At 46.3% G+C, this 25,570-nt stretch overlaps 1 protein-coding gene across 1 annotated transcript in view; it reads left to right on the top strand.

Moving 5' to 3' along the window:
* The window catches only part of LOC138370585 (regucalcin-like), a 111,344-nt gene that overhangs the window by 85,241 nt on the left and 533 nt on the right, over positions 1-25,570 (top strand). Inside the window, exon 6 of the mRNA XM_069334990.1 lies at positions 2,257-2,372. Within this exon, the coding sequence (XP_069191091.1) occupies positions 2,257-2,372 (116 nt within the window). The remainder of the gene's footprint in view (positions 1-2,256; positions 2,373-25,570) is intronic.

Here is a 25,570-nt window from a genome sequence, read left to right as displayed (position 1 = left end):
ACAAGCATTTGTCTTGTTTTCTGACCGTCCCTCGCGGTCGCTTGTCTCTCGATAGAATTCTTGGTGAATCGGATACTTTTGATATAGGTCACCTTATGCATTTCTGTTCTCGTATTGGCATCCTTGGTGATATTTACCGCCCTCTGATTATTCCATACATTTGATGGTGCTACATAGCTTTCCCAGTTTGGTGCCTTCTTTTGATAATTACTTACTTTTTCTGGTTGCTTTCAATGGTCTTCTTTCCTCCTTTGCTTCTGATATTTTCTCCGCTCTTTATGTTGATGATCTTACCCTCTGCTGTCAAGGTGATGACTTAACTTTCCTCCAACGGCGGCTTTAACTTGCGATTGATGTTATGTCGTCCTGGACCAACAATCATGGCTTCAAGTTCTCTCCGTCTTAGACTTGTGCTATGACCTTTACTCGGAAGCAGGTGGTCCTTCAACCCCCGTCTGTTGCATTAAGTTAATTCTCTTCATACAAAAGATTCTGCTAAACTTCTGGGGTTAATCTTTCACACTCGCTTGTCCTGGTCACTCTATAACTCCTACCTCTGAGTTGAATGCTCTAAGGCACTTAACTTACTTAATCTTGTCCCATACTTCCTGTGGAGCTGATAGGCGCTGCTCCTCTCTTTACATTCCGCTCTCATGCTGTCTAAACTCGATTATGGCTGTCGTGCCTCTCCCTCCACCCCTTCGTCGTCTTGATGCTCCTCATCATACTGTGCTCTGTCTTAGCTCTGGTGCCTTTCTTTCGACCTCAACCTAGAGCTCAAATTTTGTGACCGGCATCTTGCCTCTACAGGATTGCCGTGATCGCTACTGACTTTGCTACTTTGCGCGGTCCCTAAAACACCCTCGCTCTTGTTCATGTTATACTTTGACCATTACCTCTCCTATTAGCCTCTGTTCCCTTTCCAACCTGTCCTCTTAAAAATAACGTCGGTTTTGGCCGTTTGCCCGCATGGCCGAAAGTGGAGGTAATTTGAAAATAAAAAAAATGAAAATAAATTTGGGACTTTTTTCCACCAACAGTTAGTTAAGGGTCCTCTGGTAGGTTAGGTGGGCAGGAAATTCTCATAAAGTTTCAAAACGTTAATTGAAAGTTTCCTCTCCTAACCTTTCCGAGTAGGTGGGACGACTCAAACAGAAAACGGGACAGTACGTCACTTTTGTGAGTCAATTTCATTTCAAATTACATCCACTTTTGGCCATAGCGCACATACGAGCGAAAAGTGACGTTATTTTTAAGAGGACGGGTTGCCCTTTCACCACCCTCCCCTTTCTGTACGTGTCTTCCTTGCAAGTTTCTATCTCGGTTCATGTTGAAAATGTTTCTCCTCTTGTCATTCCGTTCTTGCCCCTATGGAGGGTCCCTCTTCCTAAGTTTTGTAGAACCTTGAGCTGCATGACTAAGGCTTTTACCCCCCCCCCCCTACAGTTCTGAAACGCCTTTTCCTTGCTCACCTTTCTTCACCCTCCCACTCCATCTCCGTCTTCAGAGATGAGTCCAAGTCTGCTGACGGTGTAGGCTAATCCATTATGTTTCCTGACTGCACCTATATATCTTGCGAGGTAACATAATGGCCTTGCCCACTTAACTCATGGGCACTTAATGGAGCGCTGCCCTGCTCCTTATTGTCCAAATTGCATTGTCCCTTTCACGGTCGTGTATATGCTTGTTGAAAATCATGACATCCAGAATGAGCGTACGTCTTGCTTCCCGACTGTCCCTCGCGGTCACCTGTTCCTCGATAGTATCCTGGGTGAATCGGATGCCCTTGATGTTGTTTGCCTTATGAGCTTTTGTTCTCGTATTGGCATCCTTAGTGACATTCAGCGCCTTTTGAATATACCCCACATGTGATGGTGCTACATATCCTCCTCGGCTTGGCGCCTTCTTTTGATAATTACTTAAAAAAATTTAATTACATAATTACATATAATTAATAATTTAAGTACTATGAGGCCCGTGAGTGTGGGGCCAGTCAGAGGGGGGCGCTAATCTTGGGGGCTTAAGAAGCTTTGTTGTATGTTAGATAAAAAAACATGGACTAGGCTCATGAACATAGCTGGCATATTAATTCACTTTATATGTAAGAACCTGCCATATGCATACCTGTAGATACACAGCTGTGGTTGCAGCTGAAGAATGCGCAGCAAGCCCAGCTGTGTTATGTAAACACAGCCTTGTATGGGTCGGTGGGAGTTACAAGGTTATGTGACGACAGGTAACCAGTGGGTGTTACAGGTAACCAGCGTGTGTTGCTGGACTTCCCGGCGGCGGGGCTGAAGGATCAGGTCCCTGACGGCATGACCATAGACGTCGACGGCAATCTGTGGGTCGCCTGCTTCGGCGGAGGACAGGTAAGCAAATGTGGCATGGTGGAGGACAGGTAAGTCAAGTGTGGCATGGTGGAGGACAGGTAAGTCGTGTGGCATGGTGGAGGACCGGTAAGTCAAGTGTGGCATGGTGGAGGACAGGTAAGTCAAGTGTGGCATGGTGGAGGACAGGTAAGCAAGTGTGGCATGGTGGAGGACAGGTAAGCAAGTGTGGCATGGTGGAGGACAGGTAAGTCAAGTGTGGCATGGTGGAGGACCGGTAAGTCATGTGTGGCATGGTGGAGGACAGGTAAGTCAACTCTGGGGTTGAATAAATCAAAAAATAAATCAAAACTTTTTTATATTAAAATATGGAAGTATTTTGGTGATTCAGTTGTCCAGTATTATAGATTGGTGTGTTGGTGGTGTTGTCGTCGTTGATCCTTCTCTACGGACAACCCAACCCACAACTCGGTAGAGTGTTTATACTTTACCAGGAGATCACCCTGGGCACTTCTGGCTCTTGGAGAGGGGCCCAACGTCACACGTTTAGGGGATGCGGCTCCAATACTTAGCCTCGTTGTCACGTGCACACACCCACTCGAGCCGCTGTGACTCCCCACTCTCTCCTTATGTGATATGATCTCCTCAATCCCCTTTTGACATATTAGTATTACCTTCTACCCTGTCCACAGCAGTGGTTCTTGGTTCTTTCTCTCTCTCTCTCTCTTCTTCTGTACTATTTCATGGGAAGCCTCACTAGGACAAGGTCAAACACTAGCAAATTGGAATACATTTACTGGACAAAGCACATACACAATACATACACACATATAATAATAATGAATCCTCTACTCTATACTATTACAATCAGGTTGCACTCCAACACCATCAGAACTCTATCATCCGCCTATCAAGTGGTATCCTATCTCCTGGTTCACCACCTGATATTATCAACCTCCTCAAGTAGATCAAGTCTACATACACTGTTGAACTATCAGCAAGAGAATATAACTATAAACATGTACAAGGAAATCCAGCATTGAATGCAATAACATATATATATATCAGTATAAATGTTCATTGATACACAACAATGATCAATCGATCACTCTATCAGTCCTAGAACACATACATCTGTAGATAATCCAGCCTACGACTGTAACTCTAAACTTCAGTATAAAACACTCCTTGACATAAGAATGCAAACAGTCACTCACCTTTCACTGCGTCTTGCACGCTAATGACAACCAAACACTATCAACTCCCTACAAGTAATCCACCAGAACTTCCCTTCCACTTCTGGAAGTTCACTACCCTGATATCTTCAGGTTCTTCCGGGCTTCACTACCAGGATCCTCTACAGCTCCTCCAGGCTACTATCATGAAGTTTCCTTGAGCAACTACGGTGCTTCACCCTTCTGCTAGGGTCCTCCACAGCTCTCTTGGCTTCTACACCATGTAGTTCCCTCGAGCAACTATGGTGCTTCACCACCTCTACAGAAGCACATGACACTCCTCTTCACTGCTTCTCCTCACAGCTCGAGGTCCTCTGCTCCACTACCTTGGAGTCTCATCAACTACTCCCTCTGTGCTGGCTTCGAAGTTCTCAGAAACTTCTTCCCCAAAGACAAACCTGCAACCCATCGTCACTCCAATAAAAATGTTTCCCCTTTAACACATAAACAAAAATAATCACACAATATGTTTGCCTTCAACCTCTATCTGTCCTCTACATACTGTGAGAGTGGACTCCCCCGTTGGGCGGGTCCATACTCCACCTCGCCTGGCGGCGGTCCTCACTCACGCTGGGAGGGTCCTCCACCGTCAGGAGCCGGGCTCCCTCAGTTGCCTGCCAGCACTCAGAGGAGACGGATGTCGCTCCGTGTTCCTCCCTCTCCACTCTCTTATTTTAGGCTTTCTGCCTTATCAAAACATGTCTAACTTATAAATAAACATCGCTACTGTCGCTGGGCACACGACCAACTACAAGCAATCACTATGAACTGGCTTAAATCGTGCTTACCACAGAATGTCTCGTCGAGGGCGCTCCTGCCTCTGACGGAGCCTGGTCAGGGCGTTCCACAACCCACGAAAATGTCTCTGGGCGGCTTAATACTCTCCTAGTCGACCAGGACTTGAGACCACAACGTTCCCAGCTCGATTCTACAGCTGGCACGTCTACACACTTCTCTTCTCTTGGAGATATATCACTAGGGGTTCCTTTCTGATGGGAGCTCAACGGAGCGCGGCTTTCCCCCTGCGATGTCTGGCCTCAAGTGAGGTCAAAGCCCTCCAGAAGCGAGCCTCACGCCTCCAGCAAAATGTCCACATCTCCTAGCCAGTCATTTATCTGTTTTCTTCTTCACTGCCCATAATCTTAAATTGTCATTTAAATCCTACCAACTATTTTACATCTGTGTTATTGCCTCTATATTTTCTAGACCTTCTGGTTAGGTCAGGCTTGCTGAATAACTCTCAAGGAGGGAGACTCGTTTCTCCTGCAGGCTGAGATCATAACACCATTGAGTGTTGTTAATGCATCAGTATACATTGTTGTATGCTGACTGGCTGAGCACGAACATTGCCATCATAATCAAACTGAACATGCATTTCGGATGTAACTTCCTTGTCATTTCACCCACCATACCTCCTGCACACCCTCATATGCCCCCCTCCCATTCCAGCACGTTGTCATCGTGAGGGGGCTTGGTGAGCTGCTGCCGAAGTGTAATGTTCCATGAGACAATCCTCTGTCCCTTCGAAACCTTATGCTCTTGCTGCTGTCTTCACAAATTGTGCTGGAAGATTTTTTACCTCTTCCTTATGATTCATTTTTCTTCCCCCCCCCCCCACCCCTCTTCTCCTTTCTAATTGTTATTTCCCACTGACATTTTGCCATTCTTGATTATGCTTTTGGGCGTCTTCTGTTTTGATGCCCAGGTGTTTGGGATGGCAGCACACACTCTCGCCCGTAGAACTGTGGTACCCGATGTTGCAAGCAATGGGACTCTTTTTTTTTTTTATTGTCAATTCTCGCCTTCGTTGCTGAATTTGATATCGACAGAATAATCTTAAGGTGGCGATTGTGGGGTGTATACTCATGATGCACCCCTGGGGAGATGGGGGGTCCATCTTGTCAGGTGTCCTATCCTCTAATTGTGGCTCCATGGAGGTTTGTAGGCATATTCGTGAATGAAATTATTACCTACTCGTTTCTATGCTGCTGAATGATCCTCTTATAACTTCCCAGGCTCATGGGGTGGGCGACCAGGCCCCTGAGTCGGACTATGTTAGAAGATTGGGCTCTGTAGCCCCCGCTACATTGGGCCCAGACCAAGCTACTCCTTTGAACATCCAGACTAACCTCCCCCCCTTTCCACCCTCTGTGGTAGGGTTGAGCCTCAAGCCTCCGGTGGTGACCACCTCATCACCTGGAGTAACTACTTCTCTCATTATGACAACTGTGCCTTTCCTCCCTCGGCCCTCTCATTGGGGGTGCTCGGCGCCGACTTCCTGATATACGCACTCGCACAGTTCCTTCCAGTGCTAGTACGTTCCACTCCTTGTTTGGTCCTGTCCGTGGACTAAATGCTTTGATCTCAACCATCTGGATTCTACATGTCCTGACGATTTCTTCCTCCATAAACATCTGGTTGACTCGGTGAATGTCTCTGTTATTTTTAACCCCACCTGTTTTGGAACATGTGTCGTTGCTGCTCCTTCTCAGGATGCAGCTGCCCGCTTAGCCACATTGTCCAACATTGGGGAGACCTCTGTTAGGGTCTCCAAAAATGCCCATTTAAATGCCAGTATTGGCACTGTTATCCTCCCACTCCATGTTGCAACTGGTGTTAGGGACCTGAAAGACTTCCATGAGGATATTAAACCTTGAAGCCCAAATCATTCTGTTCTTCATGTTGATACATTCACTTGACTCCCTCCTGATCATCGTCATCAGCCTCTTAGAGTTGTGAAGATCACTTTTAATAATAGGACCATTCCACCTTCTATAATTCTTGCTGGTGTCAGATGCTCCGTTCAGGAGGAGTACATTCCCTCTTCTAGTCTTTGCAATAAGTGCTGGAAATTTGGGCATGGTGCCCTCAAATGCACAAGTGCAGTGTCTCAATTCCCCATGTGTGGGGACTCGGATCATTCAAAGACGAAGTGTTCTTCCCAGGCTCACTGCCTCAATTGCGGTGATGTCCATCCTACCTTCTCCTACGCGTGTATACACTACAAATTTGAGGAAGCCATCTTCAAATTAAAGCACTATAAGCGTTTGTCTTTTCCTGAGGCGAGATGCTAGCATATCTTTATGCTCTTTCGCTAGCATATCTTGTGCTCGTGTGATGCATTCCACCTCTTCTCGCCCTTCCCTCCTTTCTTAGTCTCTCAACCATTTACAGGCCTTGGACCCGGACATGCCCACCGCTTCCTCCCCTGTTCCTTTACATTCTGAACAAAGGGGTCCTCCTCCTCCTGGTTCTCCATCTAGGGTTTTCCTCCTTCCTTCCCAGTCTGCCATGTCTCCTGTATCTTCTTTCCCGTCTCCTCCCCGATCCTTCTTCCCAGCCCCCATTTCCCATCTCTTGGCCCTCCAGTTGAGACTGATGACTGTCACCCATTACGTTGCTGCTGACACCTGTCTCTTTAAGTCAGAAACGTAAGTTGGCTCCTATCCTTCTTCCTTCCCGGCAGGTAAGGAGTAGTTACTTTCTTCTCCACCCTCTGATTCCGACTCTATTACTGCTTCCCATCCCATTGGTTGAGCCTCGTGTCCCAGCTATGTCTGATCTGACCACCTTTACCTTCCTTATGGCATCTTCTCTGCTTTCTATGTCGACGACCTTACCCTGTGCTGTCGAGGTGAAGATTCGCCTTTCTTTCAACGGCGGCTTCAACTTGCGATTGATGCAGTGTCGTCTTGGGCCACCAATCATGGCTTCAGGATCTCTACAACTAAAACATGTGAGATGACTTTAACTCGGAAACAGGTCGTTCTTCGTCCCCACTCTGTCGCTTTAGCCCCTTTTGTACAAAGATTTTGGGGCTAATCTTTGACTTTCTTGTTGTCTTGATCGCCCCATATAACTTACCTCGGAGTTGAATGCTCTAAGGCCCTTAACTTACTTAAGGTCTTGTCCCATATTTCTTGGGGAGCTCATAGGTGCTCGCTTTTCTCTTTACATTCCTCTCTCGTTCTGTCTAAACTCGATTAAGGTTGCCCTACTTACTCGTTTGCATCTCCTTCGCCGTCTTGATGCTCTGCATCATACTGAGTTACGCCTCAGCTCTAGTGCCTTTCATTCGACTACTACCCTAAGCCTGTATGTTGAAACTAGCGTCCCGTCTCCACAGGATTGCTGTAATCGCTACTGTCTTCACTACCTTGCACAGTCCTTACAACACCCTCACCCTCGCTTATGTCGTACCTTGACCTTTACCCCTCCTATGGTTTCTGTTTCTCTTCACTACCTACCTCCTTCTGTATGGTTGTCTTACAAAATGTTTTTCTGGGTTCCCAGCCATATTGGTGTGTCTTTAAATGAGCATGCAGATGTTGCCACTAAGGAAGCTATCTGCACTTGTCCCATTTTCCTGTAAAGGTATTCCATGTTCTGACTTTTATTCAGTTATTCATTCTTCCAACCTTGCCCAATGCCAGGGTCGTTGGTCTTCTGTTACTGGTAATAAACTGCATGCTCTTACGAGTAATGTGTCCCTGTGGCCTTCATCCTTCCACCGTAACCGGCGATCGGAAACGGCTCTGGTGAGGTTATGTATTGGCCATACACGTTTAACTCACGGGCACTTAATGGAGTGCCGCCCTGCTTCTTATTGTTCAAACGGCATATTGTCCCTCTTACGGTCATGCATGTCCTTGTTGAGTGTCCTGACTTCCAGGATGTACATGGGTCTTGCTTCTCGACCGTCCCTCGCAGTCACTTGGCCCTCAATAGAATTCTTGGTGAATCGGATACCTTTGATATTGTTCGCCTTATGCATTTTTCTTCTTTTCATCCTGAGTGATATTTTGCGCCCTCTGATTATTCCGCACATTTGATAGTGCAACATAGCCTTACCAGTTTGGTGCCTTCTTTTGATAATTACTTGCTTCATCGGTACGTACACACACACACACACGCTATTCAACACTGGAGGGACGCGAAGAAGGGGACACAGGTGGAAACTGAGTACCCAAGTGAGCCACAGAGACATTAGAAAGAACTTTTTCAGTGTCAGAGTAGTTAGTAAATGGAATGCACTAGGAAGTGATGTGGTGGAGGCTGACTCCATACACAGTTTCAAATGTAGATATGATAGAGCCCAGTAGGCTCAGGAATCTGTACACCAGTTGATTGACGGTTGAGAGGCGGGACCAAAGAGCCAAAGCTCAACCCCCACAAGCACAATTAGGTGAGTACAATTAGGTTAGTACACACACACACACACACACACACACACACACACACACACACACACACACACACACACACACACACACACACACACACACACACACATACTCACACAATGCGCATACTCACACACAAAATACACACACATTATATATATATATATATATATATATATATATATATATATATATATATATATATATATATGTGTGTATATCACGAAAATAAACACGTGATTAAGAATGTGACAATGTCAGACCACGGAGGAAAAATGAAACAGGAAATTTCCTTAAGTACTTTCGTATATTAAATACATCTTCAGAAGGTCGACCTTCTGAAGATGTATTTAATATACGAAAGTACTTAAGGAAATTTCCTGTTTCATTTTTCCTCCGTGGTCTGACATTGTCATATATATATATATATATATATATATATGTATGTAAATATATATATATATATATATATATATATATATATATATATATATATATATATATATATATATATATGTATATATGTATATATGTATGTATATATGACAGTGTCAGACCACGGAGGAAGAACTGAAACAGGAATTTCCTTAAGTACTTTCGTATATTAATATATCTTCAGAAGGAATCGCTAGACTCCTTCTGAAGATTTATTAATATACGAAAGTACTTAAGGAAATTTATGGTAGGACCCTTCCGCCCTCTGTCATTCTTGCTGGTGCCAGGTGCTCCGTTCAGGAGTACATTCCCTCTCCTCGGCTCTGCAACAAGTGCAGGAGGTTTGGGCATGGAGCCCTCCGCTGCTCCAGTACTGTCTCTCTCTGTCCTGTGTGTGGGGACGAAGGCCACTCTAAGTCGGAGTGCACTTCTCCCCAGGCTCGCTGCCTCAAATGTGGTGAGGCCCACCCTACCTTCTCCCGCGCATGTATACATTACAAGCATGAGGCAGCCGTCCTCAACTTGAAACACTGGGAGCCTTTGTCTTTTCCTGAAGCGAAGCGCCAAATTTGCCGTCTCCCCCCCCCCTTCTTATGATAACGTCTATTATGCTCGCCTGATGTGTTCTTCCTCTCCTCGTCCTTCCCACCTTCCTCAGTCTCACAGCCGTTTCCAGGCCTTAGATTCAGACACGTCCACCGCCTCCTCTTCTGTTCCTTTGCGTTCTGTCCCGAAGGGTCCCCCTCCTGCCTCTCTGTTTGGGGTTCCCCTTCTTTCTTCCCAGTCTGTTGTCTCCTGTGTCTTCTTCCTCGTCTTCCTCCGATCCTCTTTCCCATCCTTCTCCTCCGTCTCTTAGCTCCACACCACCTGTCAGCGCAGGCTGATGTCCATCGCTCTCCCAACGGCCGTCGTGTTTGGTCTCGTTCTGCTTCTCCTGTTGAAACGCTAGAATCTGTTGCCCAGTACATTGTGGCTGGGACGCCTGTCTCTTTGAATCACAAGCGTAACTCTGGCTTCTCTCCTCCCTCCTTCCTGGCAGAGAAGGTTTTGCTTTCTTCCTCACCCCTTACCGCTGACATCTCGCTCCATCCCCTCCCTTTTCGGTGGTTCCGCCCCCTGTTCCTGCTATGGAGGTCTCTGACCCCCACTTCCCTCTCAGTTGCTGCCCTTCCTGAGGTGCTCTCCCTGGTTTCTGCCCCTTCTGCTGCTGTCCTTGACCCTCGGTTGTCCCCCCACCCCTCTTCCTCCTCCAGACCCTGCTCGTCTGCCCCTGGTCAGTCGTCCAGTTCCCTTCCCTCGTTCTTCAATCAGTTTACCCAAGCCCCCTAACTCTGACTTCGCTGACCCTGACCCTGATCCTGCGCTTCTTTAATGTGCTGTGTTCCTTTTTTCACCTTTGTTTCTTCGTTGTTATCTGTTACTGTCCTTTCTCTTCTTGTCGATGTCTATTCTTCAGTGGAACATTCGTGGTTATTACGCCAATTTCCTTGAACTCAAACTTCTGCTTTCAGGATTTTCGCTCCTTTGTGTCTGTCTCCAGGAGCCGATGCTTGGTGCTCGTCCTGGTCGCTTTCATGGCTATTCCTTTCTCTCCCCCCCACCCCTAGCTGTTGCTGGGGCTCCTAACTCTTCTGCTCTCTTGATTCGCTCTGATGTTCCCTTTGTCCTCTTACTTTTTCCTTTGCCTCTCCATTGTTCTGCTGCTCGTATCTTTGTGAGGAAATGGTACACGGTTTGTTCCATTTATCTCCCTCCCGGGTGTCCCACTTTCTCTTCCTGATCTATACACCTACTGGACTCCTTGCTGGAGCCTGTGTTCCTGCTAGGTGATTTTATTTGTCGACATACCCTTTGGGGTGATGTTCTGACAAACACCCGAGGTCGCTTTCTCAAACCGTTCATCCTCTCTTTTTCCCTGTCTCTTCTGAATTCTGGTGAGCCCACTCATTTAGACTCTCGGACTCGCACCCTTTCCTGTCTTGATCTTTCTCTTTGCTCATCTTCCCTTTACTTAGATTTTGAGTGGCAGCTTCTTGATGACCTCCATGACAGTGACCATTTTCCCATCCTTGTTTCTTTTTTCACCCTCCTCTCTCTTTCTCTAGGTGGCGGTTAGCCGAAGCTGACTGGCCCCTCCTTACCCTCCGTGCTACTATCTCCGACCTCTCCATTCTGCCTCTCCCTTGTGCCCTTGTCCTTTTTTATGACACCGTCTTCGACGCTGCCCTCCGCTCTATTCCTCAGAATGTGGACTGTGCCCGGGCTGTCTGCTATAAGCATGCAACCTGGAGAGACACCGTCGCCGGCAGACGACTGACTCTTTTCTTTTGTTTCGGAAGGCAAGTGTGGTGGCGTGTACGACCATCCGTATGGCTAAACGTGCATATTGGATGTTTTATGTCTCCACCATCACGTCCGAAACACCTCTACCACTAATCTGGAAGCGTATCCGCAAGATAGCGGGTAAGTTCGTTCCCGATGTCTCACCGGTCCTTCACCTCTGTGGTACTCCTGTGGCGGACTCGTTGCAGGTCACGACCGAATTGGGTTCCCACTTTTCTTCGGTTAGCTATGGTTCTCATATCCCTCAATCCTTTCTTCTTCTTCGTAAGCCTCTTCTTGAATCTCGTCCTTTGGATTTCTGTACCCATCTCAGCTTTCCCTATAACGATCTCTTCTCTCTTTCTCTCTCTGAGCATCAACTTCCGCCCTATTGCTCTCACGAGTTGTGTCTGCATGCTCTTTGAACGTATGGTTAACGTTCATCTGATGTGGTTCTTAGAGCACTATCAACACCTCTCCCATTCTCAATTTGGTGCATATTGGATGTTGCAAGTGCTGCAACACAATGGATATCCTGGTGAACTTGGAGGTCTATATTTGTACTGCTTTTGCTGCGAAGACCTCCGTTGTTGCCGTTCTTTTTGACCTGGAAAAGGCTTATGACACTACCTGGTGATATCATATTCTGTCCCAACTTCATTCTTTTGGCCTTTATGGGAATCTCCTTCTCTTCCTCCAGAGTTTCCTCTCTCGTCATTCCTTTCGAGTGAGGCTTGGTATCACTCTCTCTGCCCCTTTTAGGCAATATTAGGGTGTACCCCAAGGTAGTGTTCTGAGCACTACTCTTTTTCTTGTTGCTCTCAATGGTCTTCTTTCCTCCCTTCACTCTGGCGTCTTCTCTGCTCTCTAGGTAGACGATCTTACCCTTTGCTGTCAGGGTGATGATTAGCCTCTCCTACAACGGCGGCTCCAACTTGAAATTGATGCCGTGTCGTTCTGAACCACCAATCATGGCTTCAGGTTCTCTCCGGTAAGACTTGTGCTATGACTTTTAATCGGAAGCATGTCATTCTTCGTCCCTCTTTGTCACTTTATTGTCGTCCTCTTGTGTGCAAGGATTCCACTAAGCTTCTGGGGTTAATCTTTGACATTCGTTTGTCTTGGTCGGCCCATATCTCTTACCTCCGTGTTGAATGCTCTAAGACCCTTTCCCTCCTTAAGGTTTTGTCCCATACTTCTTGGGGGTCAGATAGGCGTTCGCTCCTCTCTCTACATTCCTCACTCATCCTCTCTAAACTCGATTATGGTTGCCCTGTTTACTCGTCCGCTTCTCCTTCTGCTATTTGCCATCTTAATACTTTGCACCATGCTGGGTTGTGCCTCGCCTCTGGTGGCTTTCGCTCAACTCCTGCCCTCAGCTTGTATGTTGACACTGGCTTACTATCTCTCCAGGACCGCCGTGATCGCTATCTGGCGCAGTCCTTACAGCATCCTTCCTCTCGCCTCTGTCTTGCTTTGACTTTTACCCCTCCTGTAATTCCTGTTCCTCTTCACCACCTCCCTCTTTCTGTCCAGCTTTCTCGCTTACAGGACTCTCTTTCCATTCGTCTTTCTCATATTTCTCCTCGTATTGTTCCTTCCTTGCCCCCGTGGATGGTTTCCCTTCCGAAGTTTTTTACATTCTTGACCCACGTTACTAAAGCTTTTAATCCTACGGTTCTGAAACGTACTTTTCTTGAGCACTTTTCTTCACACTCCCGCTCCATTTCCATCTTCACCGATGGCTCTAAGTCAGCGGAGAGTGTGGGCTACTCCGTTGTTTTTCCTGACAGCACTTATATGTGTCGCCTCCCTTCGGAGACTAGCATCTTCACAGCGGAATTTTATGCTATTCTCTTTGCTCTCTTTCTCCTGCTTTCTCGTTGTCAATCCTCCTTTGTGATTGTAGTTGACTCTCGCAGTGCCCTCGTGGCTCTCGGGTCCTTTAATCCTGTCCATCCAGTAGTCGTCGAGATTCAACATTGGCGGTTTCTTATCTCTAGTAAATTTAAGTCTGTAAAGTTTTGCTGGGTTCCCAGCCATATTGGTTTTTTTAAATGAAATTATTTTTTTTTTTTAATTTTAATTTCATCTTTAAATGAGCGTGTGGATGCTGCCACTAGAGAGGCTATCCGCTCTTGTCCCGTTTCCCGTAAAGGTATTCCTTTTATCCGACTTTTACCCGATTAATCATTCCTCCATTCTTGCCCTTTGGCAGGGTTGTTGGTCTTCTGTTGTTGGTAACAAACTGCGTACTTTTAAGCATTTTGTGTCCCCGTGGCCTTTCTCCTGCCACCGTAACTGGCGGTGGGAAACGGCTCTAGCAAGGTTGTGTCTTGGCCACACTCGCTAAACTCACTGTCACTTAATGGAGCGCCGCCCAACTCCTTATTATCCACATTGCATTGTCCCTCTTTCGGTCGTGCATATCCTTGTTGAATGTCCTGACTTCCAGGACGAGCGTGTGTCTTGCTTTCCGACCATCCCTCGCGGTCACTTGTCCCTCGATAGAATTCTTGGTGAATCGGATACTTTTGATATCATTCACCTTATGCGTTTCTGTTCTCGTATTGGCAATCTTGGTGATATTTAGCGCCCTCTGATTATTCCGCGCATTTGATGGTGCAACATAGCCTTCCCGGTTTCGTGGCTTCTTTTGATAATTACTTGTAACTTTTAAATATTTAATAAAGCACATGAAAAGACAAAAGGAAGGGGGTGTAGGAGAAAACCCACACAGAAACTGTATTAAAGGGGGACCTAAATATTCCCTCTAATGCGTTTTGTGTGATTTTCTCCGAGGCTAAGGGTCCTCCTCCTTCCAGCCAGAGTGTGTGTGTGTGTATATATATATATATATATATATATATATATATATATATATATATATATATATATATATATATATATATATATATATATATATTATATTGTTATATATATTGTAATATTATATATTTTATTATAGTATATATATAATTATAATGCTGTATATTGTAATATATATATATTATGCAAGGCCCGATTTGCTTAATAAGCCAAGTTTTCCTGAATTAATATATTTTCTCTAATTTTTTTCTTATGAAATGATAAAGCTACCCATTTCATTATGTATGAGGTCAATTTTTTTTTATTGGAGCTAAAATTAACGTAGATATATGACCGAACCTAACCAACCCTACCTAACCTAACCTATCTTTATAGGTTAGGTTACGTTAGGTAGCCGAAAAAGTTAGGTTAGGTTAGGTAGGTTAGGTAGTCGAAAAAATATTAATTCATAAAAACTTGGCCTATTAGGCAAATCGGGCCTTGCATAGTAGGCTGAGAAGTGCGTTCTGGCTACTAGGTACTATATACTAGCAGTACCCGGCCATGCGTTGCTGTGGCTCTTCAACGCATGTGGGTTGCTGAGCCACAGCAACCTTCTTTGTCTACCAGTCCTCCCCACCATTCCCCACTCCACACTCCCCACTTCCTTCCCACCATGCCCCACTACCCTGTCCCTTTGTCCTCCCCGCCATTCTTCATTCCCCCATCCCTTCGTCCCCACCATCCCAAGCTTCCCCGTCCTCTCGTCCTTCCCCACCATTACCCCTTCCCTTGTCCTCTCGTCCTCCCCACCATCTCTCACTTCCGTCCCCTCATCATCCCCACCATTCCCCACTCGTCCGATGCCTTCCCAAATGGTCTGATATTCCCATCAGAAAATTGGGAACATCAAGTGATCTGATGTTCCCATCACTTAATATAAGAAAAACAGTTAAAAAATTAAATGAAAATATAAAAAAATAAAAAATAAACTATACTCATGAAATGAACAGTATGGTAAACAACACAGCTCAATTTCAATGCAATTCACACAAAATAATTAAATCAAAATGAAAATCAAAATTTATGAAAATTTAATTTATCAATGCAATCAGAAACACTGAAATGGAATTGTAAGATATTTAGTATAGCATGTGTGTTGCTCTTACATGCAACAGATGGCGTTTTTCAAGAAAAGCATAGTTTTACCTGTCACAGGTGTGGCATCTATACATATACTTACGAAGTGATAGGTATGGTAAACAACACTGCTCAATTCCAACATAATGTCACACAAAGTAATTCAATAAAAAATAAAATTAATCAAAATCAATGAAAATAAATTTTATCAATGTAATTCAGACACATTAAAAAGGAATTCGTGACATATTTAGAATAGCATGCATTTTGCTATTATGTGCAACAGATGGCACTGTTTTTCAAAAATGCATGTTTTTACCTGTCACAGGGGTGGCATCTATATAGTAGTATACAAAGTGATGCACCTATTTGAATGCAATGTGTCAAAATTTCAAAGCAATCGGTGAAGAACTTTTGGAGAACTTACAGTGCCATCTATTACAGAACAGAACTTACAGAATACCCACTGTACAGAGATTACAGCGTGTGTTGCTCTTACGTCCAATAGGTGGTGCTGTTTTTCAAAAAAGCATGTTTTTTCCTGTCTCAGGTGAGGCATGTATATAGTAGATATATAAAAAGATACACCTATTCGAGTGCAACGTTGTGTCACAATGTCAAAGCAATCGGAAAAGAGGTTTCAAAGATTTCCCTCACATGAAAAACGCCTGAAAAACACAGTTTTTCAGAAAAAGCACTTTTTTTACTTATATAGTATGTATATAATAACCTGGCCGGATGCGAATGGAACATTGTGTGAAAATTTCAAAGCAATCGGTGAAGAACTTTCGAAGATTATATATATATATATATATATATATATATATATATATATATATATATATATATATATATATATATATATATATATATATATATATATATATATATATATATATATTGTGACGGTAACGCGTTGGTGTTCGGCTGTTCAAAAGCTAGGGGTATGGCCTCGTCACATATAGAAACAAAAAATAGAAAATCTGGAACTTCGTCTGTGGTAAGGTAAAGGGAAGACACACAAAACACAAGTAAATTTAACAATGAGATTTTAATTACGTTAGAAAAGCAAAACATGAATAAAATGGACATAAAATTCGTATCATAAAATCAATCAATCAAAATAATAAGAATAATCAAATGACAAAATGAAAAGTTACGTTAAGACAAGTGAGTAATAACAAGTGAACAATATACAATCAAATAAGAGGTGCAGGAATATTGGCTTTAAGCTGCCACCTCTCTTAGTACACGTAAGCCACAGCTTAGTCTACCAACGAGACGTGTTAACTTGTTGAAAGCACTGAATATTCTGAGGTCTGGCGGTCGTGTGGCCCCAGACATCAGGTAGTGTGGTGGGTGGAGGGCAGGTGCAACTGGACCCGCAGCCAATCAGCGATGAGCAGGCGACGTACAGGTAGTTGGGTGGTTCGAGTGGAGGGGGGAGCAGGTGTTCCCGGTGTTGAATACGTTTGCTCTCTGGCAAACCTTGGAGTTGTATTTGTTGGATATTTCTTCCATATTAGTTGTATAGGGATGTATATAGCGACGAACTTGGGAGGGAAGACCCCCTCCCCGCTCAGCTCGTTGTCGCCGTGTGGGGGCTTCGTGGGCGGCTGCTGGAGTGTGATGCTCCTTAGGACAGTCCTCTGTCCTTTTCTAGCCTTGTGCTCCTGCTGCCGTCCTCTCCAATTCTGCTGGGCACCTTTTCCTTTTCCTTCTGTTTCGTTTTTCTCCCCCCTCTTCTCCTATCTGCTTGCCGTTTCCTGCAGACCTTTTGCTCGTTCTGGTTCTTCCATGGACTTCTTCTATTTTGACGCCCGGGTGCTTGAGGAGGCATACTCATGCACCCGTAGAACTGCAGTACCCGACGTCGAGAGCGAGGGGAACCTTTTATTGTCAATCCCCACTTCGTCACTGAACCCGATCTCGACGGACTGTCGGTTTCTTAAGGTGGCGTTTGTGGGGCGTATACTCACGACGCACCCCTAGGAGGCCCCGACAAGATCGGCGATAGCTTCTTGTTGGGTGTCCTGCCTCTAATTGTGGCTCCATGGTGGGTGTGGGGGCACATTCGTGAGTGAATTCTTAATTTCGTCAAGATGATAACCCCTGTTTCGGCTGCTTCTGGCTTACCTTTTCAGGCTCGTGGGGTGGGCGACCAAGCCCCCGAGTCGGTCCGTATTGGAAGACCGGGCTCTGTAGCCTCCGCTGCATTGGGCCCCGACCTTGCTCCTCCTTTGGCCTCTCTGACTCCTTCCCCTGGCTCCCCTCCCTCCTCTGTGGTTGGGTCGAGCCCCAAGCCCCCAGTGGTGACTACCTCGTCCCCTGGCGCGGCTCCTTCTCTAGTTGTAACTACTGCGCCTTTTAACCCCTCTCTCTCTGGGGGTTCTCACCGCCGTCCTCGTCACGGCCGCCCTCGCTCGATTCCTTCCAGTTCTGCTACCTATCAAGCCTTGTTTGGTCCCGCTTCGTGGGCCAAATATTTTGATCTCCTCCCTCTTGATTCTGCGCCTCCTGACGATTTCTCCCTTCATCGACATCTCATTGATTCCGTGGATGCCTCCATTACTTTCAACCCCACTCGTCTCGGTACACGTGTCGTTGCTGCTCCTTCTCAGGATGCTGCTTCCCGCTTGGCTGCCTTATCCTGCCTTGGCGAGACCCCCGTTCGGGTCTCGAAGAACGCTCAATTGAATGCCAGTGTTGGCACTATTTTGCTCCCGCCCCATGTTGCAACCGGTGTTCGGGACCTGCGCGACTGCCACGACGATATTCGCCATATCCTCGCTGCCCAGGGCCATTCTATTCTCCAGGTGGACACGTTTACTCGTCCCCCTCGTGGTAGTCGCCGTCAACCCCTCCGGGTTGTGAAGATTACCTTTGATGGTAGGACCCTTCCACCCTCTGTCATTCTTGCTGGTGCCAGGTGCTCTGTCCAGGAGTACATTCCTTTTCTTCGGCTCTGCAACAAGTGCTGGAGGTTTGGGCATGGTGCCCTCCGCTGCTCCGGGACTGTCTCTCTCTGTCCTTTGTGTGGTGGCGAGGGTCACTCTTAAGTCGGAGTGCACTTCTCCCCAGGCTCGTTGCCTCAACTGCGGTGAGGCCCATCCTACCTTCTCCCGTGCGTGTGTCCATTACAAGCTTGAGGCAGCCGTCCTCAACCTGAAGCACCGGGAGCGTTTATCTTTTCCTGAGGCGAGGCGCCAGGTTCGCCGGCTCCCGCCTTATGCTAATATCTCTTATGCTCGCGTGTTGCGCTCTTCCTCTCCTCGTCCTTCCCGCCTTCCTCAGACTCACAACCGTTTCCGGGCCTTGGACCCTGATGCGCCCACTGCCCCCTCCTCTGTTCCTTTGGGTTCTGTCCCGAAGGATCCTCCTCCTGGTCCTCTGTCTGGGGTTCCCCTTCATTCTACCCGGTCTGTCGTGTCTTCTGTGTCTTCTTCCTCGTCCCCCTCCGATCCTCCTTCCCATCCTCTTCCTCCATCTATTGGCTCTCCCCACCGCCTGTCGGTGCGGGCGGATGTCCATCGCTCTCCTAACGGCCGTCGTGTGTGCTCTCGTTCGGCTTCTCCTGTTGAGACACTGGAATCCGTTGCCCGGTAGTTGCTGGGACACCGGTCTCTTTAAGTCAGAAGCGTAAGCCTGGCTCCTCTCCTTCCTCTTCCCCGGCGGGTAAGAAGGCTTCGCTTTCTTCCTCAGCTCCTCCTTCTGGCTCTGTTGCTCCTTCCCCTCCCGTTTCAGTGCTTGCGCCCCCTGTTCCTGCTATGGAGGTTTCTTTGGCCCCTGCTTCTCTTTCGGTTGCTGCTCTTGCTGGGGTGCGCTCCCCTCTTTCTACTCCCCCTCCTCCTGCTGCTGTCCTTGACGGCTCCTCTCCGTTGTCTCCTCCTCTTCCTCCTCCTCCTCCAGACCCTGCCCGCCCACCTCTGCTCTGTTCTCCCGTTTCCTTCCCTCCGTCTTTGCTCAGTTTACCCATGCCCCCTAACCCTGACTTTGCTGACCCTGATCCCGACCCTGATATTCTTTAACGTGCTCTGTTGGTCTTTCGCCTTTGTTTCTTCCTTGTTCTCTGTTTTTGTCCTTTCTCTTCTCGTCGTTGTCCATTCTTCAATGGAACGTTCGAGGTTATTACGCCAATTTCCTCGAACTCCAACTTCTGATTTCGCGGTTTTCGCCCCTTTGTGTCTGTCTCCAGGAGCCAATGCTTGGTGCTCGTCCTGGTCGTTTTCGTGGCTATTCCTTTCTCTCCCCCCCCCCCAGCCATTGCTGGGGCTTCTAATTCTTCTGCTCTTTTGATTCGGGCTGATGTTCCCTTTGTTCCTTTACTTTTTCCTTCGCCTCTCCATTGTTCTGCTGCTCGTATCTTTGTGGGGAAATGGTACACAGTTTGTTCCATTTATCTCCCCCCGAGTGTCCCGCTCTCTCTTCCTGATTTGAAACACCTCCTAGACTCCTTGCCGGAGCCTGTGCTCCTGCTGGGTGACTTCAATTGTCGTCATTCTCTTTGGGGTGACGTTCTGACGAATACCCGGGGTCGCCTCCTTGAGCCGTTTCTCCTATCTTCTTCCCTGTCTCTTCTGAATTCTGGTGAGCCCACTCATTTGGACTCTCGGACTCGCACCCTTTCTTGTCTTGATCTTTCTCTCTGCTCTTCTTCTCTTTACTTAGATTTCACGTGGCAGGTTCTTGATGACCTCCATGGAAGTGATCATTTCCCCATCCTTGTTTCCTTTTTCTCTTTTCGCCCTTCCCTCTCTTTCCCTAGGTGGCAGTTTGCTAAGGCAGACTGGACCCTATTTACCCTCAGTGCTGCTCTCTCTGACCTCTCCCTTCTGCCTCTCTCTCGCGCTCTCCTCCTTTTTCATGACACTGTCTTCAACGCTGCCCTCCGCTCTATTCCTCGCTCTTCCTCTCGGGGTCCACGGAAGTGCGTTCCCTGGTGGAATGCGGACTGTGCTCGGGCTGTCCGCTGTAAGCGTGCAGCCTGGAAGAGGCACCGCCGTAGGCAGACGACCGATTCTTTTCTTTTCTTTCGGAAAGCGAGTGCGGTGGCCCGTAGGGCCATCCGTACGGCTAAACGTGAATGTTGGGCATCTTATGTCTCAACAATTACGTCCGAAACCCCTCTGGCCCAGATCTGGAAGCGTATCCGCAAGATAGCGGGTAAGTTCGTTCCCGATGTTTCACCGGTCCTTCACCTCCATGATACTCTTGTGGCGGACCCGTTGCAGGTCGCTTCCGAACTGGGTTCCCACTTTTCTTCTGTTAGCTCTGGTCTTCATCTTCCCCAATCTTTCCTTCTTCGTAAACCTGTCCTTGAGTCTCGTCCTTTAGATTTCTGCACTCATCTTCAGCTTCCCTATAATGATCCCTTCTCTCTCTCTGAACTTCGTTCTGCTCTGGCCCTCTGCGGTTCTACGGCGGCGGGCTCCGATGGTATTCATTATGAGATGCTTCGCCATCTCCCTCCGAGCACGTCTCAGTATTTACTGAGTCTGTATAATCGGATCTGGGAGTCGTCGTCAGTCCCTGAGGACTGGCTCGATGCCGTTGTCCTCCCTGTTCGCAAACCGGGGTCTCTGGGTACTTCCCCTAAGGACTTTCGCCCTATTGCTCTCACAAGTTGTGTCTGCAAACTTTTTGAACGTATGGTTAACGTTCGTCTGATGTGGTTCCTGGAACACCATCACCTCCTCTCCCCTTCTCAATTTGGTTTCCGCAAGTGCCGCAGCACGACAGATGTCCTGGTGAACTTGGAGGTCTATATTCGTACTGCTTTTGCTGCGAAGACCTCCGTTGTTGCCGTCCTTTTTGACCTAGAAAAGGCTTACGACACCACTTGGCGTTATCATATCCTATCTCAACTTCATTCTTTTGGCCTTCGTGGTCATCTCCCTCTCTTTCTCCGCAGCTTCCTCTCTCGTCGTTCCTTTCGGGTGCGCCTTGGTACCGCTCTCTCTCCCTCTTTTCAGCAATACGAAGGTGTGCCCCAGGGTAGTGTTCTGAGCACTACTCTTTTTCTTGTTGCCCTCAATGGTCTTCTTTCCTCTCTTCCTTCTGGTGTCTTCTCCGCTCTCTATGTCGATGATCTTACCCTTTGTTGTCAGGGTGATGATTCGCCTCTCCTTCAACGCCGGCTTCAACTTGCAATTGATGCCGTGTCGTCTTGGGCCACAGGTCATGGCTTCAAGTTCTCTACTTCTAAGACTTGTGCCATGACTTTTACGCGGAAACGGGTTGTTCTTCGTCCCTCTTTGTCACTTTATGGTCATCCCCTTGAATACAAAGATTCCGCGAAGCTTTTGGGGTTATTCCTTGACACTCGTTTGTCTTGGTCTCCCCATATCTCTTACCTCCGTGTTGAGTGCTCTAAGGCCCTTACCCTCCTTCGGGTCTTGTCCCATACTTCTTGGGGGGCAGATAGGCACACTCTCCTTGCTTTACATTCCTCTCTCGTCCTGTCTAAGCTCGATTATGGTTGCCCTGCTTACTCGTCTGCTTCTCCTTCTACTCTTCGCCGTCTTGATGCTTTGCACCATACTGGGTTGCGCCTCAGTTCTGGTGCCTTTCGTTCGACTCCCATCCTTAGCTTGTATGTTGACACTGGCTTCCTGTCTCTCCAGGACCGCCGTGATCGCTACTGTCTTCGCTATCTTGCGCGGTCCTTGCAACATCCTTCCTCTCGCCTCTGTCGTGCTTTAACTTTTACCCCTCCTGCGGTTCCTGTTCCTCTTCACCACCTCCCTCTTTCTGTCCGGTTATCTCGCCTACAGGATTCTCTCTCCGTTCGTATTTCTGATGTTTCTCCTCGTGTTGTTCCTTCTTTGCCCCCGTGGAGGGTCCCTCTTCCGCGGTTTTGTACTTCCTTGACCCGTATCACTAAAGCTTTTACCCCTCCTACGGTTCTAAAACGCCTTTTCCTCGAGCACTTTTCTTCTCACTCCCGCTCCGTTTCTGTCTTCACCGATGGGTCTAAGTCAGCGGACGGTGTTGGCTACTCTGTTGTTTTTCCTGATCGCACTTATATGTGTCGCTTGCCTCCGGAGACTAGCATCTTTACAGCGGAACTTTATGCTATTCTCTATGCTCTTCGTCTCCTGCTTTCTCGTTGTCAGTCTTCCTTTGTAGTTGTTGTTGACTCTCGTAGTGCCCTCATGGCTCTCGGGTCCTTTAATCCGGTTCATCCAGTAGTTGTCGAGATCCAGCATTGGCTGTTTCTCGTTCACAGTAAATTTAAGTCGGTTGAGTTTTGTTAGGTTCCCAGCCATATTGGTGTGTCTTTAAATGAGCATGCGGATGCTGCCGCCAAGGACGCTGTCCGCTCTTGTCCCATCTCTCGTAAAGGCATTCCGTATTTCGACTTTTACCCAGTTATCCATTCCTCAGTTCTTACCCGTTGGCAGGCTTTTTGGTTGTCTGTTACTGGTAACAAGCTACGTACTCTTAAATGTTGTGTTTCCTCGTGGCCGTCCTCCTTCCGCCGTAACCGGCGGTGGGAAACAGCTCTGACGAGGTTGCGTATTGGCCATACTCGCTTAACCCATGGTCACTTGATGGAGCGCCGCCCTGCTCCTTATTGTCCTAGTTGCATTGTCCCTCTTACGGTCGTGCATGTCCTTCTTGAATGTCCTGACTTCCAGGACGAGCGTGTGTCTTGCTTTCCGACCGCCCCTCGCGGTCACCTGTCCCTCGATAGAATTCTTGGTGACTCGGATACTTTTGATATCGTTCGCCTTATGCGTTTTTGTTCTCGTATTGGCATCCTTGGTGATATTTAGCGCCCTCTGATTATTTTGCGTATTTGATGGTGCTACATAGCCTTCCCGGTTTGGTGCCTTCTTTTGATAATTACTTACTTACTTGGGAGGGAAGAGCAGGCTCAATCTCTTGAAGGAGATTATCGTCACAATATATATATATATATATATATATATATATATATATATATATATATATATATATATATATACATATATATACATATATATACATATATATATATACATATATATACATATATATATATATATATATATATATATATATATAATATATATATATATATATATATATATATATATATATATATATATATATATATAACACACACACACACACACACACACACACACACACACACACACACACACACTAGCAGTACCCAACCACGCATTGCTGTGGCTCGGCAGTGCATGTGCGTTGCTGAGCCACAGCAACCATCCCCAGTACTCCCCACCATTCCCCCTTCCCCCGTCACTTCGTCCTCCCAACCATTCCTCAATTCCCTGTCCCCTCGTCCTCCCCTCCATCCCCCACTCCACCATCCCCTCGTCCTCCTTACTATTCCCCCCCCCCCCTCCCTTCGTCCTCCCCCACTTTCCTTTCCCCTTGTCCTCCCCACTATTCTTCATTTCCCAGTCCCCTTGTCTCCATCCCCAACTCCCGTCCCCTCGTCTTCTCCACCATCCCCCACTTTCCTTTCCCCTTGCCCTTCCTACCATTAATTCTCCATTCTCCATTCCACAGTCCCCTCATCTTCACCATCCCCAACACCCATCCCCTCGTCCTCCCCACCATTACCCCCTCCCCTGTTCCATCGTCCTCCTATCCATTCACCACTCCACCGTCCCCTCGTCCTCCTTTCCATTCCTTCCTTCCCTGTCCCCTCATCCTCCCCACTTCCCTGTTCCCTCGTCCTCCCCACTTCCCTGTCCCATTTTCCTCCCCACCATTCTCCATTCCCCTGTCTCCTCATCTCCACCATCCCCCACTGCCATCCCCTCATCTCCACCATCCCCCACTGCCATCCCCTCATCCTCCCCACCATTCCCACTCTCTCATCTGATGCATTGCCAAATGATCTGATTGTTCCTTATCACTGAAATATAAGAAAATCGGTTAAAAAAACGAAATAGAAAAACAATGAAAAAATAAAAAAATAAACTATGCTCACGAAATGAACAATATGGTAAACAACTCTGCTCAATTCCAATGTAGTGTAAGACAAAATAATTAATTCAAAATGAAAATAAATTGGAATCTATGAAAATTCAATTTATTAGTGTAGTCGGAAAATTGAAATGGAATTGTAACATATTTAGTATAGTGTGTGTTGCTATTACATGCAACAGATGGCGCTGTTTTTTTTTTAATATTTTTACCTGTCACACATGTGGTATCCATATAGTACGTATATAAAAATATGTGCATATTTGAATGCAACGTTGTGTCAAAATTTCAAAGTAATTGGTAAAGAGGTTTCGAAGATTTCCCTCACATGAAAAACGGTTTTTCAAAAAAGCATGTTTTTCCCGTCACAGACGTTACATCTATATAGTATGTATATAAAAACCCTCTTGGATGTGAATGGAACGTTATTAAAATTTCAAAGCAATCGGTGAAGAACTTTCAGAGAAAAGCGATTTTGCACAAACATTTACATTTTTATTTATATATAGTAGGGTCTGTCTGTGTCCCCTCTCTGTCCATCTAACTATGCATCCATATACTGAGCGAATAATTCGTGAATTTTATCGTAATGTAATATATAGTGTAAAAATACTGCTTTCTATTGCTATTTTGTTTAAATAGATGATATACAAGTTAGACAACTTTCAAGTAGCGATACTGTCTTTGTCTAGTATTTTGCTTTTCATGTCATCGTGAGTACTATTTAGTTGACGATAAATATACATGGTAATATCTAAAAAATGCTGACCTTGTTGCCCCATGTATTCGTTTAATACATTTCATGTGATAGCTGTGTAAGTGCCTATTTTTACTCGTCTTTTATCTTTAAATTAACCTAATAGTTATTTTGTATTAATAATTCACAGGATTTTTTAATAGACCAAGACTATATTCGCCGTTGTATTTGTGTTGCAAGCTTAGCAACTGCATCGACTTTATCATCTTCGAGTAGACCTATTTTGAGGGAATTCTCCTAAATTAGAGGTTAATCCATTTAAGAGTACTTCTGTATATAAGTCTAGCATCAGATAAATGACTGTCGTTCTGATTATTAAGGTATTCAGATGTATTAACGAAGATAAATACCATGATAATGCCTCATCTGTTGCCCACGAGAATGACATTTAATAATGTATGTTTAGTCATT

The sequence above is a fragment of the Procambarus clarkii genome, chromosome 32 (assembly GCF_040958095.1).
Source record: "Procambarus clarkii isolate CNS0578487 chromosome 32, FALCON_Pclarkii_2.0, whole genome shotgun sequence".
Classification (NCBI taxonomy): Eukaryota; Metazoa; Arthropoda; class Malacostraca; order Decapoda; family Cambaridae; genus Procambarus; species Procambarus clarkii.
Note: the sequence above shows the minus strand (reverse complement) of the source record. Positions and strands in the feature narration are given on the sequence as shown.